The 18557-nt window shown below is 29.9% G+C and overlaps 1 protein-coding gene across 1 annotated transcript; it reads left to right on the top strand.

Moving 5' to 3' along the window:
• The first annotated feature begins 7289 nt into the window (after positions 1-7289).
• Positions 7290-12365, top strand: LOC139499595 (uncharacterized). Its single transcript, XM_071288347.1, has 5 exons — positions 7290-7395; positions 8550-8620; positions 9493-9601; positions 10987-11069; positions 11798-12365. The coding sequence occupies exons 1-5, from the start codon at positions 7334-7336 to the stop codon at positions 12304-12306; spliced, it is 834 nt and encodes a 277-aa protein (XP_071144448.1). The 5' UTR covers positions 7290-7333; the 3' UTR covers positions 12307-12365.
• Positions 12366-18557: the final 6192 nt, after the last annotated feature.

Here is an 18557-nt window from a genome sequence, read left to right as displayed (position 1 = left end):
GTTGTCTTTAAGATCCTTTTAAAATCATTAAAAATAGAAATGTGAAATACATATTCTATTAAAAACGAACGTCATTTACATATATACATGTTTTATACGCGCTATTCGTTTGTAAAGTTATCCAGATGTTATTTAGTTTTTCTACATATACGAATATAAAACTATAATAGATAAAAAGATATGAGTGGTTTGTTGATCAATTATTTATACCAAGACATCTGCTTGCCTAAAAGTTTTTGTCTATCATCTCATAGACACAATTTTTTCATCTGACCGCGATTTTTCCACTTTTGTCATGATTTACTCCTCAACACGGGAAATTAGAATCACATTATATGCTTAAATAGAAAACTAAGTTTTAATGTACATTAGTTATGTTAGTAAAGCTACCTTGCAAGATTTATTTTTTGCACCATGGACATAAATTACCAAACATTATGCAAAGTTCAGATTTAAATTTTTTGTCCAGGAACCAATAAACAATTGGATTACTCATACTCGAAATACGATACATTTGCAGTAAAAGTGTGTAAATGACCAACTCTTCATCAGACATATTTTTCCAAATTTCACTGTTTAAACTTTCAACAATTTCAGTTGTTAGATAAGGCAAGAAGCTAATAATAAATACAGTTGTTATAACAGATAACATAAGTGTTACTCGTAATCTTTTCTTTAGTTTCTTCGTTTCTAAATCTGTGTTTGAATATTTGCTATTATTTTGTATTCGAGAATCACTTTCCACTATGATCGAAGTTGTTTCTGATATTGAGCTACACGAATCCAACTGAATATTTTGATCAACGAATTTGTTTGTGATCTCATCTTTATATTTATTTGATATATCAACAGTTTTATCACAATCTGGTTTGTCTTGTAAAGTTGCCGACTTTGCAGATGAGTGGTAGCAATTATCCTGATTTTTTCGTTTAGGAGCCATGGTAATGTGTGTTTCACTTTCACTGCCTTGCGTTTTCTGTTGTGGCATATTCATAGTGTTTAAATCCCTGAACTCTTTTAATACTGTTTCGGTAGCTGAGATCTCTGGTTTGTGTGTGAATGCACGAAGTCTTAAAATTAGTGTATGCAGTCTTTCGTACTCGGAAACCATAAACTATTAGCACAATTATATTTCCTATGACACCCGTAACAAATATGATACAAAGATACACTGTCACTGGAATAAGTATCCTTGCTAACTGGTTACTGATTTCAAGAATAGATGTAAACTCATGCGTATTATTTTCACATATCATATGTATTGTAGTAATTGTACTATTAACATACACCATTATTGCAAATATAAATCCTGTTTACAAATAATTTTAATGTTAGTTCACAACAATAAAAAAAGGAATAAATCTCCGTGGTACCAACTTAGGGTCAGTTTTAACAAAAACACCCTAGAAATTTGAATTATCAATACATACATGTATCGCTTAGATTATATATTTGTTTATAAACGAAAAGGACAACAAGACAATCTTGTATTGTTGTTTCCGTTGTGGGAATGACATTTTGTTTACACCTCCATTTGTTTATTAACCTTATAAGGTAAACAAATTAACAATAAAGCAAATTTGAACTAACAAATATTAACGAAACATTGAAATGTAAAAAAAATTAATAAAAAATAGTGTCCAAACTTTACAAAGACGATTTATATTGTACAATACAACTACATGTGTGATATCTCATATTATTCCACAAGATTCCTTTATTAAACACATAATTATGAAATTGTGGACATTTATCATGATTTTTATAATAATCGACCTCTTTATAAAGTTTGTCTGTTTCTTTTGGTGTTTGATTGTTGATGGCATATCGTACTGTGGATTCATTAATTTTCGTTGGATACCAATTTTCGTGGTAAACCACGAAATTAAATGTTCCACGAATTACAAATTTGCTATGGACTTATAGGATGACTGCATCAAAACCACGAAATTAAATATCCACGAACATCCAAGTTTTCCCTTATCCACGAAAATTGGTACCCATGAAAATAAATGAATCCACAGTATTCAGAATATGTAGATTTAAGTAGAACATTACAATGAATAAAACAACTTTAAAGTTCAATTGATGATTTATATTTATATCTCACTTTTATGGTGTTATCTTCAATGCATGATTCCGTGTTAAGACTGATTCCTATTCTTCATTGAATGTGGACATAAAATGATCATTACTATTAATATCTTAGATTGTACATTTTTGTGAATAAACGAAAAAGACGACAACACAATGAGTTGAGAGTGTTTCCGGTGTAAAAAATACATGTTGTTTCAATCTCCATTTTGTCATATATGGTTTAAGAGATAAACAACTAAATATTCTTATCTATTTATATCGATATTTATGATTATATCGCTTATATGATAATCGGAGGTGAACAGGGTTCAACTCGATTGTTAATTAGATGGCACCTAGACTAAAATACCGAAGAAACGAAGCTACATCTTATCGAGCTCATGACCAGTAAACTATTTATTTTATACTTTCAATAAATTTGACAAATGTTTTACATTGTTATTAATCAAATATGAGAACTTGAGTCAAATCGGTGAACATTAATCTGATAGCTAGTACTCATCTAAAAAATATTTCATTGCAATGACGATTTTTAAGACCTACATAATTAAATGTGTATTTACCGTTAGTATATTAATCATTGTGTTCTTTACAAAATTTGCTTTATTCTTCTTCTGTTGTTAAATTGTTTCTTGCTTACTATCGAGTTGCAATAGTTGAATATGTTTTGGAACATGTAAACACCTTGGAAAAAAGCGTAATAAAAATGGCTTTTTGTAAGTTTATCTTATAATCTTTGATACCTTTAACCCTATGATTTCTTTGAGGATTTCTGGAACCTTTATAAAACACATATAGATACCGTGGATTCATTATTATTCGGTGGATATCGAGTTTTGTAGAATTAATGGGTACAGTTGAACCACGCAATTAAATATTCAACGAATAACATAATTACCTCATATGCATACTTCGGCAAAACCCCACAAGATATCCACGAGCATGTAAGTTTTTCTAAATCATCGAAAATAATTTAACAGTATTCAAAAGGTAATTTCTTTAAACATGTGGTATAAATCAGCGAGGCAACCATAACAATACAAGCTATACAGGTTTATATTCGGAATACGTTACAAGATCTTGCATGTAGATTACGAAAAAATAGAAAGTTGCTAATCAGATGAAACAAAAAACACAATGACAAACTGCAAAAGAGACAAATGAATGATCCACACAGAGACCCAAGGTAACGATTTGAAATTGCTCCACATAGTGCAAACGTCTAAGACCGTCAGTTCCTATCATCTCTCGTATAGTAATGCTAAATACTCAAGCGAGCCTTACATTCAGAGTTAACGTGAAGTGCAAAAATCCAAACGTATCACAAGCCCAGTAGTCAGCACTTTTTGTGCTGACATGAATTATCATTGATATTGTTATATTTATAAATTAACTGTTTACAAAATTTAGAATTTTTTGAAATACTAAGGCTTTTCTACCTCAGGCATAGATTACCTTAGCTGTATTTGGAAACACTTTTAGGAATTTTGGATCTCAATGCTCTTCAACTTCGTACTTTATTTGGCCTTTTTTTTTTTTTTTTTTTTTTTTTTTTTTTTTTTTTTTTTTTTTTTTTGGATTCGAGCGTCTCTGATGAGTCTTTTGTAGACGAAAAGCGCGTCTGGCGTATATATAAAATGTAGTCCTGGTATCTATGATGAGTTTATTTGAGTGGTATCAAATTTCTTGAGTTACATGTTATCAATCAATTTAGAAAAAAAAATGTACTTCGAAATTACATTTGCGGATAACTGTTGATATGACCAGTTTGAATACCATTTTATTTTAATTAGAAATTTGAAAAAAATAAGTTTTTCAACTTCTTAAAAACGATTTACATTGATGTGAAAAACTTCTATTGCAAGATATATCCTTTTTCACAGCAACAAAAAAGCATCAACATACGTCTTTTGCTAATGCATTTTAAAAATAATATTTGATTAAATATATTAAAACCACACAAAGCTTGTCATTTTACAGATTCATCAAATAAAGAACGTAGCTCAAATAAGACACTAAAAGGTGTAAGAAACAAAAAAAAGCCACCAATGTTACATGCTCGAAATCGATATTCGATACTTTTGTACATATCATTTGTTTGTTTTGAAAAATTTGGCATACTATGAATTGCTTCATTGCTCCGAGCAAAATCTGCATCTTACTTCTAAATATTCTGGTTGAGAATACGAAACTACAATGCATAGGTGAGACTTCTTATTATATGCTTATTTTTTGGTTTAATCATTAATACAACCAATGTTATTGTTGTTTTAGATGTAAAATATTTATGGGTTATTTTTTATAATTAACACAAATTAAGATAATAGGACTTGTATACTCTACCATTTCCTACATAGGGAAATATCTGTACGGAGGCAGGAATATCGCAGTTGTTATCAATTTATATTTGAGCTTTTGGTTTAGCCATTTGATTCCTTAAGCTTGAAGTTCTGTATTTTTGTAAAAAAAAACATCAGTAGATCGTTATCAATAGACGTTTTACCCCACCACGAATTATTATATCGGTGGAATAGCATGATCAAAGAAGGTCATTTTGTGTAATTATTTGTGTTGATAAAGGTTATTCAAAATATTAAAGTTAATCTACGCACACACAAGGATGACTTGATTTTCGATGCACTGTAACTTCGTTTCAGATTTGTCTCTCCGAATGGTTAAATGAAACACCAATGCCACTGACAATTTTTATGTTCACAAACGAACGCCCGGCGTTTATAATAAAAATGATTTGTATTTATTTTCATCTTAAATAACATACATAAAATGTATGTCCTTGCTCATTCTGGTCTGTTAACCATCATTCATCATCATTCATCATTGCTTTTAGATTTTTATATATATAAATATAGCATGTGTTTCACAGAAGATATTGAGCGAATATGTTTCAATGTAGTAACTATAGCTACTCCCCTTCCCTGAATGTGAACTACCGATTTATACTAATAACATAGTTTGTACTAACATATGCAACACGACTGAAGCCACATGTGAATCAGGATATGCCTTCCTTTCCGGAGCACATATTACCCCTTATTTTGGTGGGGTTCCGGTTTTCAGTCACTGGTGTTCTATATTGTATTTTGTTTACTGTGTTTGTCTTTTTACGCCATGGCGTTGTAGTATATTTGACCTATTGGTTTGAATGTCCCTCTATTATCTTTCGTCATTCCTTTACACGTTCAAGTATGGCAATCAGATACCCTTATTTCATTCGTATCATTGTTTTGATTTTAGTCATTTTTGGTCTACTAAGCAAATCTAGAAATGACATGCATTATTCGATAAACTGTTTCAGAATTTTCCAATTCATTTTGGTACTTTTATATTAAAATTAATACGTTTAATTGCCGTAAGTGGACTTTTGTGATAGTTCGTCACATATATAATGATGTTGTAAATGGAGGTTTGCAATTGCTATAGTTTTCTGCCAGATCAACTATAATTATATTCTGCTAACTTCTTTTATGAGTAACTTTCCTTTGGATTATGTCGACTTTAACTGAAGCAAATACCTGCTATGTCTGGTTTAACTTTTATCAAATGTTTTTTTTATTATTATTTTCATTCGTGCCTGAACAATGTTATTTTAGTGAGTAAATATCAGAACATGTCATCTTTAAACTTTCGCTCTAAAAAGAACTATGTTATATCGCTCCTATATCTGTCTATTCATGTACGTGATCTGTATACGAAAATAATAAATTAAATCCGTTCCACGTAGTGATTACCATCTTGTTTCCTCTTAAATACAACAATGTCTGTACCAAGTCCGGAATATGACAGTTGTTAATCGTTCTTTTGATGTGTTTAAACTTTTGATTTTTCCATTTGGCTTTTTGATTGAATGTCCTAGGAGATTGTTTTTATTTTATTTATTTTTTTATTTTACAAATATGTACCTCATCAAAAGACAGTAACTTTTTTTATTTCATGTTTATAAAAAGAATAATATACATTAAATATAATTATTTACCAAAGTATACATCAAACATATCCGCAATAATTATAACTTAAAAATCATGTGGCGTTATGCGCGGTAAAGAAGGGAGTATCCACCCTTTAATTCATACACTAACAAATACTGTACATACTAAAAAGAAATACACTTTAATTTTAGATAACCAAACACATATATATCAAATATTTTTTCATTGTTAAAATGTGCTGCCTTAAACAGATTTGTTATTCAACATTGCAAAGTGTACTTGCTGTAAAATGTTTCATCGACTTGATCAAAGGATTCAAATAATTAATAAAATTTATTTGAATTAGAAAGAGAAATGTTGGTTTTTTTTATCTGAATGAAAAATGAGTTTTGTATAATTTGTCCTTTTTCTTCCTGAAATCAAAACTTAACTCTAATAGAAATTATAGTGTTATGCCTTCTTATAGAATTAAAAAGTTAAGGGGGATCGCGGGTATAAGTAAAAAATTATTTAATATAGGATTTCGCTCTAATTTTGTTTATAAATGAACTTAATCATATACTTAATAGAAAAATGAAATAAATGGGATCACCGTTCATTTAAGCTCACAATTTGCCTTTTAAAGAAGTATACATTTTTGTTAATGTCCTTTTTTCCCCTGTTGAACTAATAGGAGAAACAGAGTTAATGTCGAAATAAAAAAATAACCTTATTACAGAAAATTGCTTAAATTTTACAATTATTTAGTTTATGTACAGCGTTTTTGAAAACAGTAATAAAAAATTTAGGTCACCGATGTGTTAAAATAGATATTTCAATTTTAATTCTAAAAAGGGAGATAATTTGGAGCTTTTTTCAATGATAAATACATTTTAAAAGTCATCTGAAGCCAAACAGAATCCGATTTTTTGGTAGAAATAGAATTTGTAACGAAAAAACATTTCATTTTTTGCTGAAATTTTTGTACCCTCGAGCCTCCTTAAATACATTTTTAAAGATGTGTCATGATATTAATACATTTTACAAATATACACATGAAGCCACCTTTTAGTGCATTTAAGTAAAGATTCAAGGGTTTTCAAAAAGTCATTTAAAATAAATTCAGAGGAATTTGGACCTTCAAGTTTAAAAATCAATTTCAAACATAGGAACAGGAATTAATCAATTAAACTTTGAAATTTAAACTTATTTGATAATAACAATGTTGAATACATCATTATACGGTATTTTTCTCCGAAAACAGCATGCGACAGAACAGATATCGTATTATTCGTGATTTCATTTTACAAATGTTGCTTATATTCAATGAACTATCTACCGGAACTCGAATTCGTGGTCAAAATGTGTGTTGGTAAGTCTGAAATATAATTTATAATTAATACTAAAGATATTTGATAATTCCAAGTTTTGACATTACTAGGATTTTACACAAACAAAATAATTATTGTTTATGAACATCTGACCAATGAAAACTTTCGAGAAAGGGCCATCACATGATCGTTTTTAAAATTATCGAAAAAAAAGATATTAACTATCTTTAGTAGAACAATTACAGATATCATACACGACAAAATCATGGGATAGAAAAATGTCTCAAATTTCATATTCAATTATCATACATAATTAAAAATGATATAACTATAGCAAGCATAGGTCGCTTGGTCAATGTGTCAACTGCAATCAACAAATAAAACTTCGTACTTAAATGACAAATGACGATAGTTATATTTTTTTTATAACCTATTATACAAACTGGGACGAATAGAAATTTAAAGTTTATATTTTCAACAACAAAAAAATCGTTTTCATATTCCATATATAAGTAAGCGGGAAAAGCACTCAGGGCATTTATATTTGTAAATATTTTCATTTCTATAAACTGTGTGCGGACATTTTTTGGTCATTAAGTAATTGATTGAAAATACCATTTAAAAGACGGGTTCGTCCAAAGCTTTTTCATAGATTTATTTTTATCAGTAGTGCTTTTACTAAACATTTAAAAGCCATGGCTAAATATACTAATACAAACATATGTGGAGTTGTATTAATACCGACAACACGGACCTTAACACAGACGCAAATATAATCCAATGTGAACTTTGGATGAGGAAGTTGGCACTTTAATTTTGTAATAATTTGTCACGTTATCATATTGGAAGTATAGTGTTAGAAATGCATTGTATAAGAATACGCTAAGGACTAAATCATTGACTATTGATTTGAAGATAAGTTCGCAGACTTAGATAATGAAAAATTCACCGACAACAATAACAGTTTGCTAAGGTGTCCCCGAACTTTATACAATAATGCAACTATGCACAAGGTTTTCAAATCCACCATTAATGTATCGTCTATATGTCAATTCCGAACACATAACTCATGGAATTTAAAGTACGTTTGTTTATCTTTCCATGTTGTACATGATAATCCATGTCTTTATTCGTTAACAGTTAAAGAAATATACAATGTCAAAAAGTATAAATCTATTAGTCAATGTTTTTTCAGGAAAGTTGTTAACGATAGAAAAATAGCATATTGTTGTTTCAACCACTACCTATTAGACGGCCATTGCCATGGTAAGTGAGAATTAAACATTTTCACATCTCATTCGAAACAAACATTATATACAAGGTTAAGCATGATCGATTATTGCCTAATTCATGGCAAATACTTTATCTAATCACAAGACTTAACAATTATTAAAGTACCAAAGTAATTGAGATGAATGTATATATATATATAATGCAACAACATGATATGTTTTACTGGAACTGTAAATGAAATTAAGAAACGAGATCAACAAGTCCTGAGTTAGATGATGAAAACAATATAATCGACAACCGAAAAGGGTTAGCCATATGCTATATTCTTAATTGATTAAAATCTAGTGAAAAATACATCTTAAGGACTTCCAAGGATCTTCTCTTGCCATCATATTTCGTGCATGGAAGAACGATAGATTTCCGAAAACCGATATGACGAAACTAATATTAATATGACTAAAAATAATATAACCATTAACGAAAAGTTACACAATAACAACAAGAATCATGTTCAAAAGACGGTGTGGTGTCTAACTTATTAATAATTATATCATATTATTACAATTTACTACAACTACATGCACAATTCAATAACAAAAAATTAGTTAAGAAACAAAACACACCAAGACTGTTTATTCTGATACTTATACACCTTCCTTTTGACCCCCCTAAAAATAAGCAAAAATAATAAAAAGACGAAAAAAACCTTCAAATAATACATATAAGTAACATCAAAAACTATATAAAAATGCCTAAACAAAAAGCTTAAACATTCCCCTATTAATATGATTAAGGAACAGTTTGATAGTTACAGATGTAAAAGGAATTGATTTCATGCTTTACAATATTCATTTAAATCTATATATATATAGAAATTTCTTATTCCAACTTTCACATTGTTTCAGAGTGTAAATCAGGAACGACGTCAACCGATGGTATAGTGTGCCTACCATGTTCAGAAAATCGGTATGGTCATAAATGTAAATATCACTGTGAATGTGAATCATACCAAAGGTAATTTTAATAAAAAATATCTAGTAAATATTCACCATGTCCAAAAGAAAGTATTTGTAGGACCAACATTTATTTAGTTATAAGGTTGCTTTATATCTGTTAAATACAATTCCCCCCTATAAAATCAGCAGGTTACAAAAGTAGTTTTAAAGCATTTATTATGCCTTAAGATGAATAAAGTGTGATACTATACGCCAATTTAATGCATTTAAAAAAAACTTTACTTTCATTCATCTTAATAAATCCGATGTATTACTACAGATTGGAAAAAAGAAATGGCAAAACATTATCATCATAGATTTTTACTGTTTTGCTGTTAAGCACCGGCCAAATTTTCAAGAAATAGTTATGCAACAAATGTTATCTGCGTAAATCTCTTTTTTGGTTTAAATAGACTATTGTCAGCATCCATTTATTCATGTCTTTAATCTTTTAAAAGAAGAAACAAACTTATGCTCTTCAAATTCGTACTCTATTTAACCTTTTTAACTTTTTTGGATTCGAGCGTCTTTGAGGAGTCTTTTGTAGACGAAACGCGGCGCGTCTTGCGTATTTATAAAATTTAGTCCTGGTATCTATGATGAGTTTATTTATAAGAACAAAAAAGGTGAGAAATATACTTAATTCAAGAACCCAATCATAAATTTGTGAATATTTGTTTGATAATTTAAACAAGCATGCTTATATAATTGTATATATACTGGAATCTATACTTAAATATATAGTTCTACAACTTATCTTTGTCATTGAACACCGAAATGACATAATATTTAAAACTAAGATAAGTATTGTTTGGTTAGATTTTAATTTTTTTTTATGACTGTTCATGCCGGCTTGTTCATAGTACTTCATAAATAGAATAATGATGACTACAAGGGACTCAAAATTCTGGGTATAAAAGGTCAAACATGTCGATTTTAAATATGTAAAAAGTATCAAAAATCAAAAAAATCAAACGTGAGACTACCAACCAACGAAACATATGGCATTCTCGATGGTGGCCTGTTGCAAGGCAAAAGTTCTGCCCCAATCCTATATACCCTAATTTTCTAGTGGTAGTCCAAATTTTACTGACCTTCATCCCGGATGTGCTCTATTACAAGACCTACCTATTGCAGTTTTTGTTAACTTGTTCTCGTCCTCAACATGCATGAAATATGTGCTACTGGTCATTAAGCAACCAAATATCAATCAATCAATCAACTCGACAAAAATTGTTGTTTAAACCTACTTTTCAAAGCTATAGGTATATTTTCATCAACAGGCAAACAGATAAACTATGTGTATGTGACACTAATGGAGATCCAATAGTCAAAACTGTAAACATACCATACAGCTTACTACACTAAAATTGGTGGTTAATAAATTTTTATAACATTTTTCAGATGTGATCCAGAGTTCGGGTGTGTAGAACTATCAGAAACGTCTTCTCAACTTGAAATATCAAGCCAAACAGAATCGGATAAAGGTAAAGCACTTATTTATCTTCAATGCGGAAATGATGCCCTTTGTATTCGCGAATGATAAATGAAAAAAAGGATACATTACATGATTTAGTCGAGCGTTAACTACATTAGTAAGATTTCTTCTTGAAAACATAAAGTATGGCTAGTGTCCATGCATGACACCATAGAAGTTACCTGTTTTGACAATTATTTTGTCATTATTACATCATATTTCGAGTTTTCATATATAGATAACATTGTTCTAATGTTGTTTATGTAAAATACATATCAAACCTACGTCATATAATTGAAACTACGATCGTTCAACTTTCCTGCGTTTATATTTATCTTGTTTCACATGCTAAATGTATTGGAAAATATGTATACAAGACTAAATAAATGCAACTATAGTATACCGCTGTTCAAAAGTCATAAATCGATTGAGAGAAACAAATACCGGGTTACAAAACCAATCCGAGAGAAACACATCAAATATAAGAGAAAAACCGAAAAACAAAGAAACATTAGAAATATTGAAGCGCAACAATAAAAAAACGCCAACATATATTTAAACAAACTACTTGATAACAACTGTCATGTTCTTGACTTATGGTACATGACATTTTAAGAAAAAAAAATGGGTTAAACATGACTTGTCAAGCAACGTAAATAACTAAAAAAAAATGACATAAACAGTTCTTAGTTATGTATGAATATAAATTTCATAAAATATATTTTTTCATGGATGAAGACTCAAGGACACCGTTATTATACATTGTATTCGTATCTGCTGGTCTTATCACTTGGTTAATAATTTGTTGGACGTGCAGTAAGATTTGTTATAAAAGAATAATACCAGAAAGATCAAGGACGTCACAAATAAAATTAAACCCAGAGCCTTTACAGCAAGAACCGATACAACTAGAGCAGGTCAACAAGAATTGTAAACAAACAGATAACATTGACGGAACCAACTTAGTGCAAAACAGAAGTGTACTTCGTCGCAATCGTTTGCCAGTAAAAAGTCAACACATTTACGATAGTGTATGCGACAGTAACCCACACATTGATCAGCAACATATTGGCCATGCTGATAGAGAAGAAGCTAGTGCAAAATCCTCAGATGAAGCACATTGTGCCCCTAATGGCAGCAATCTAATCAAAAGGGAATTATTTCTAAATTTGTATCAAAAACTGAATGAAAAACGAGATACTAAAGCCCATGACTATATCGGAATTGACACCACAACAAAAGATTAACAGACTAACACGAACCTTGTTTTCTTATCTTCCTTTTTATGTCTGTTTTATGTTATTTCAAATTTAATTTGGCCAAAAATCTATTTGTTATTGGATTCAAATAAAAAAATATATTTTTTTTTACAAAAGTATTATGATTGTCGTAGTCAATTATGTATCAAAATAAGAATACTATTTCGCTATTATTTCGTCATGGTCAGAAGGAGCTTTAAGAATTTTTTATTAAGGAATCTGTAAATTAACAAAAATTTATTTTATGATAATCATGATTTGTACCTCTTTTTTCAAAGTATGATTAAACACATTTGAAAATATATACTTGCTAATCTTTTCATCAAGTTCATAGTGTCATCAAAGTTTAAATTCCACAAAACAACTTTCATATTACACCCTTTTTAATGTTGAAAATAAGTTGACAGAAGCCGAACATATTTATTATTACGAATATTTTGATAATAATGAATTGTTCAAAGATAGGTTTAATCAATGAATGTGTTTGGAGATAGATGTTTTTGTGTTCTGTTTTTGTGTTCCTTTTAAAATTGTTATAAGATGATGACTGATGTACCCATATTTTGACTATTTTATTTATTGTGACTGTTTAGTTAACGCATCAATGTAAATATAACGGAATTTGATAAGACTGTCATCAAAGTGAGAGGGTTAGCGCTATAAAACCAGGTTTAATCCACCATTTTCTACATTTGAAAATGCCTGTACCAAGTCAGGAATACGACAGTTCTTGTCAATTCGTTTTTGATGCGTTTTGTTATTTGATTTTGCAATGTGGTTATGGACTTTCCGAATTGATTTTCCTCTTAGTTCAGTATTTTTGTGATTTTACTTTTAACTCTCATATCTGACTTTTTGCTCTGATATTTCTTCATTGATATACGAGATGAACTTTATAGTGACTAAATACGTTAATTTTGAAAAATTGAAAAATATAATTTCTATTGAGGATATGAACTTTGACAGATTGTAGTAGAAATATTTTTAAATACATTTTATTTCCGTAAAATGTGTTATGCAGGATAATATTAGAATAGTAAACATAATTGAATCTTATTTTCATGTTTAAAAAAAAAGTTAAAGTCTAAGCATGATTTTGAATCTGACATCCCGACCAAACTTTCAATATGTACACGAACAATTTGTTTCATTTCTTATATTAAAAAAAACGAAAATCTTAAAATAGCAGATACTTAACATTTGATCACATAATTAGTTCAAAAATATGTAACCGAAATGGACATAAAAATTGAAACCTTTTGAAAGGTTTTATAGCAATCTATTAAAATATCTCTTTCGTGTAAAATTGTATGGTTTGAGGAAGGAAATTGACACAATAGATAAATATTCGGAAAATATTGTTTAGTTTGAGTTGCCGAACTTTGTTTTTAAACATTATTGAAATTTATTGAAAGCATAAATAGAACATGTGAAAATTTAACAATTTAAACACATATTGCAATAAAATTGCTGTGATAAGCATAATCCAGAGCACAACAAAAGATTTACTGATGATATTAAATCAATTTTCCTTAAACGTTCTTCATCTGTACAAGGACATCATTCGTAAATATAACTCAACATGCAGACATCTTTTACGTTCAGGTATTTCACATCCAATTTTTTATGGTAATATTCTTTACAAAGCACAAAAATATCAGTATTCACTTCAGAAGCTAACAAAACCTTTAAACAAACCTTTTAAGAAGGAATATATAAAGGCAACAGTAGTATACCGCTGTTCGAAACTCATAAATCGATAGAAAAAACCTAAATCCGGGTAACAAACTAAAACTGAGGGAAACGCATTAAATATAAGAACAACGCCACAACATTAAAAGTAACAAACACAGAAACGAAGTAAGCATTAGACAAAATCCGATGAGAATAACAAATATAACATTAACACTAATACATGAATTTGGGATAGAAAAGTACTGTGACACGTCTTACAGCACTGCGAATTCGCACTCAAATATAAGAGGAAACAAACGACACAACAGAAACACAACGTCAAAATGTAACAAACACAGGAACGAACTATAATATAACAATGTCCATATTCCTGACTTGGTACAGGACATGTTTAAAAAAAAATTGTGGGTTGAACCTGGTTTTGTGGCATGCTGAAACCGCCCGCTTTAATTGCCATGTTGAATATAACATTAAAATGACAACATAATATTACAGGACTACAATAAAAATATATAGAAGAACATATTGGACAAAGAAACACAAGAATAAAAACTTACGTAAAGCATCAGGCTTTAATTTTAAAACGTCCGAAGTGCGTTTCGTCAACACAAGACTAACCAGCGACGCCCAGATACAAAAAGTGTGAAAGCCAAACGTTATAGTTACGGTACTGATGTCAGGTCATTAAAGATTGCATATTTTGGCTTCACTATTAATTCATGTATAGGGTCTTTGCATCGGAATTAAACACATTTATCTTAAAACCAGTTGTTGGCATGACACGGGTTATAATCTTCTAGAATATTTTATGATGGTATAAAACTCAACCCCTAACAGGAGGGATTGTGCCTGATATTCATATGATGAACACATAATTTTTCAATCAGTTTAATTGAGGTCTGGAGCTGGTATGTCAGTAAATGCTAGTAGTCTGTTGTTATTTATGTTTTATTATCATTTTGTTTATTTTCTTTTTTACCATTTTTGACAGCGGACTCTGACGTCTCTTGAACTGAATTTTACTGTGCGTATTGTTATGCGTTTTCCTTTCTTTCCATTGGCTAGAGGTATAGGGGAAGGCTTGAGATATAAAAAAAATGTTTATCTTTTTGCGCCTGTCCCAAGTCAGGAGCCTCTGGCTTTTGTAAGTCTTGTATGATTTTTAATTTCAGTTTCTTGTGTATAATTCGGGGTTTAGTATGACATCCATTAGCACTAAACTAGTATATATTTGTTTACAAGCAAGCTGAGGGACGCCTCCGGTTGCAGCAGTTTCTCTCGCTGCATTGACGACCTATTGGTGACCTTCTGCTGTTGTCTGATCTACTGACACATTCCCCATTTTCATTTTCAATTTTGATCTATCTCTTCTGTAAATAAACTCATAACGAATACCATGATTACATTTGATATTTACGCCACACGCCTGTTTCGTCTACAAAAGACTAATCAGTGACGCTTGAACCCCAAAAAGTCAAAATAGCCAAATAAAGTATGATGTTGAAGAGCACTGAAAACCAAAATCCCGAAAAGTTTTGCCAAATACAGCTAATGTAATTTATTTCTGAGGTAGAAAAGCCTTAGTTTTTCAAAAATTCAAGCGTTTTGTAAACAGTAAATTTATAAATATGACCATACCAATTATAATTCATATCAGCACAAAAGTGATGACTACTGGGCTGGTGATACCCTCGGGGAATTCAAACTCCACCAGCCGTGAACCGATTGTTTTCATTGGTTGTATTGTAGCTCACAGAACATACTCTGAACATTTTAGCAACCTAGAATATTTAGTTTTTACCACACACTTGTATTCCATATGATTTAGCAATTTCAACGTGATCATAATATAAAATCGGCTCACAACTGATATTCTTGTTATAAAGTGTCTTAACCATATAACACAAGTCGTGTTATTAAATTATCAAGTAAGTATACTCAAATTGGAAAGAATCGGAGACTGTAAATCTTTTGAACTCAAATTCTCAATTCAAATGAAGTGTAATCTATAACATAATCCAGGTGTGTTGTGTGGTGATTCGTGTAGTTCCTGTTACACATCCGTAAGAAACTATCAACAGGGTATGTATAAAAAGGTTGCTAAGCTTACGAAAGAAAGCAAAATGGTAGGCAACAAGAAATACAAAAATTGTAGATTCATTTGAATAAAATATTTTTGGAAGTTAAAAATTACTACAAAAATTACTGTAATTTTTTTCATTTTCTTGCATGTTCGAAGGTAGTATCATTTTCAGATTGTTATTGTTTAAAAGATAAATCATTTCGTCATTAACTTATGTTAATCTATTTAATGTACACTGGCTAGGTTGTCTCCCTTGAAATAACATCATTACAAACATGACCAATGTATTCATTATCTTATCATGATGTAACAAGGTATTTTGGATCACATGCTAAGATTTGACTTGCAGGTAAGAGAACCTATTAATTGTTTTAATTGAAATTTCACCTTTTCACTTATCGACAACGATAGTGTTAATGAAGAGCGTCAGATATATGTAAAACATTACATTACAAAGTTAGTAGATTATTAAATAAATTTCAAAACATTGCAAAGTCCCTCAAACAAATAAACTAGATAACAAATACAAATATTTTGTTTGACGAATACATTTTATCAATAGAAGAAGCCTTGTGTAAAATGGCGTATTATTCTATTATGTTGAATGTAATACACATTAAAAAACCGAATATAGTTTGTAGAATTGAAGAATGTTATCTTATGATTTAAAGAAATGAATTATTTACAATATACGGATTGCTTAGTTAAACATCACAAATCTAGCTTGTGTGATTTGCTCGCACTATAAGAACGGCTTCGTCGTATTCATGTTAACTGCTTCGATCGTTTCTAAATTTTGAAAATCTTTCCGGTGTATGATCAATCCCTAGATCAACAACTATTGTGGTCAGTGATGCAAATTCAGATCTGAACTTCGTTCATGTTGTTGTTGATCGATCTCAAATGTCGACTTGAGGAGACTACGGTTGGTATATATGCTTAGGTTTTACAGTTATAATCACGACGAAGTCTTATCTTGTATAGTTCATATTTAGAAGGTAATCAAGACCTTATAGAAATTGGTTCGTTATAGTAAATATGATTAGTGTGACTTTTAAAACATAAGTTTAATGAATGTTTTCGGTACAATAATTACTCGGGGACAAGGATATGGTTTCTTGCGTAGATAAGAATTATGAGTGGATTTTACATACTAGATAAATAAAACGGAATACTGAAAAAACAATATGAGGTTGTGAAATATGATATATGCCTTTTTGTCCTTCTTTGTTACATTTGTATGTTTTTATAGTGATTAAGATGATATCACGATGTTGACTGCTGTACCCCTTTTTAGATATTTTAACCCATTGTTCTGTCTGTATTGTTCACGCAACGTTGTCAGTATATTGGAATTTAGTGCGACTGTCATACAAGGGAAATGTTTAGCTAGCTATAAAACAAGGTTCAATCATCCATTTTCTACATTAGAAAATGCTTGTACCAGTTCATGAATATGACATTTGTTATCCATTCGCTTGATGTGTTTTAGCATTTGATTTTTCAATTTGATAAGGGACTTTCCTTTTTGAATTTTCTTCGAGCGTCAGTTTTATTGTGATTTTACTCTTTTTGTATTGAACTTGAATATGTTTTCTATTAATACTTGTGATAGGTGTGTACTTAATTCATTATTGTTTACATAAGGAAATGTCTTTACCAAGTCAGAAATTTGGCAGTTGTTTTCTATTCGTTTGATGTGTTTGAGCTTTTGATTTTGCCATTTAATAAGGAACTTTCCGTTTTGAATTTTTCATAGAGTTCCGTAATTAGTTTTTTTGACTTTTCGTTAAGTAGTGTGTAGGCAATATATGTGAGGCATATATTTCATTTTCAAATTTTAAATATTAATCTTGTTCAATTTATCTTTCTATGTGACGTTGTGGTCAGTGAATTAAAAACCCAACAGTTTAATAAAGAGCAAACTGATAGTTTGCTGTTCTGATTTGGTTTAAATAATATGGGCATTAGACGGGACTTTCTGTGTTCCTATTTCATTTCTGGAGATAATAAATCTGTTTATATTCAATTGTGTACAAATGCTTTGTTGCATTTAAGTATTGAAAAATAGGAAAACGTGTTGATGCAAAGACACTAAGAGTTTATGATATATGGTCAAAATCTAAAAAAAAAATGAAAAAGAATTAATTATTTTGATTTAAACGTTTTATTTAACTTTTCATATTTATATTATATCTATTATTGTTTTCCAATTTATTGTAGACATCTTTAAGGATGACATAAATTATATCGTATTTGGCAGTGTAAATAATCAAAATTGTATGAGCTCACAAAATAGCAGACTTAGGGTGTCGAAGGAAAAAGTATCTGATTTTTTCAACGCATTCACAAACAAGATTATGATTTACTCAATAAATATCGGATTGACATTCAAACAGTCAAACAACAGTACAGAAAACTCTACATGAAACTAAAGACTACGCAAAACCAATCTCACGGA

The sequence above is a fragment of the Mytilus edulis genome, chromosome 12 (genome assembly GCF_963676685.1).
Source record: "Mytilus edulis chromosome 12, xbMytEdul2.2, whole genome shotgun sequence".
In the NCBI taxonomy this organism is placed as follows: Eukaryota; Metazoa; Mollusca; class Bivalvia; order Mytilida; family Mytilidae; genus Mytilus; species Mytilus edulis.
Note: the sequence above shows the minus strand (reverse complement) of the source record. Positions and strands in the feature narration are given on the sequence as shown.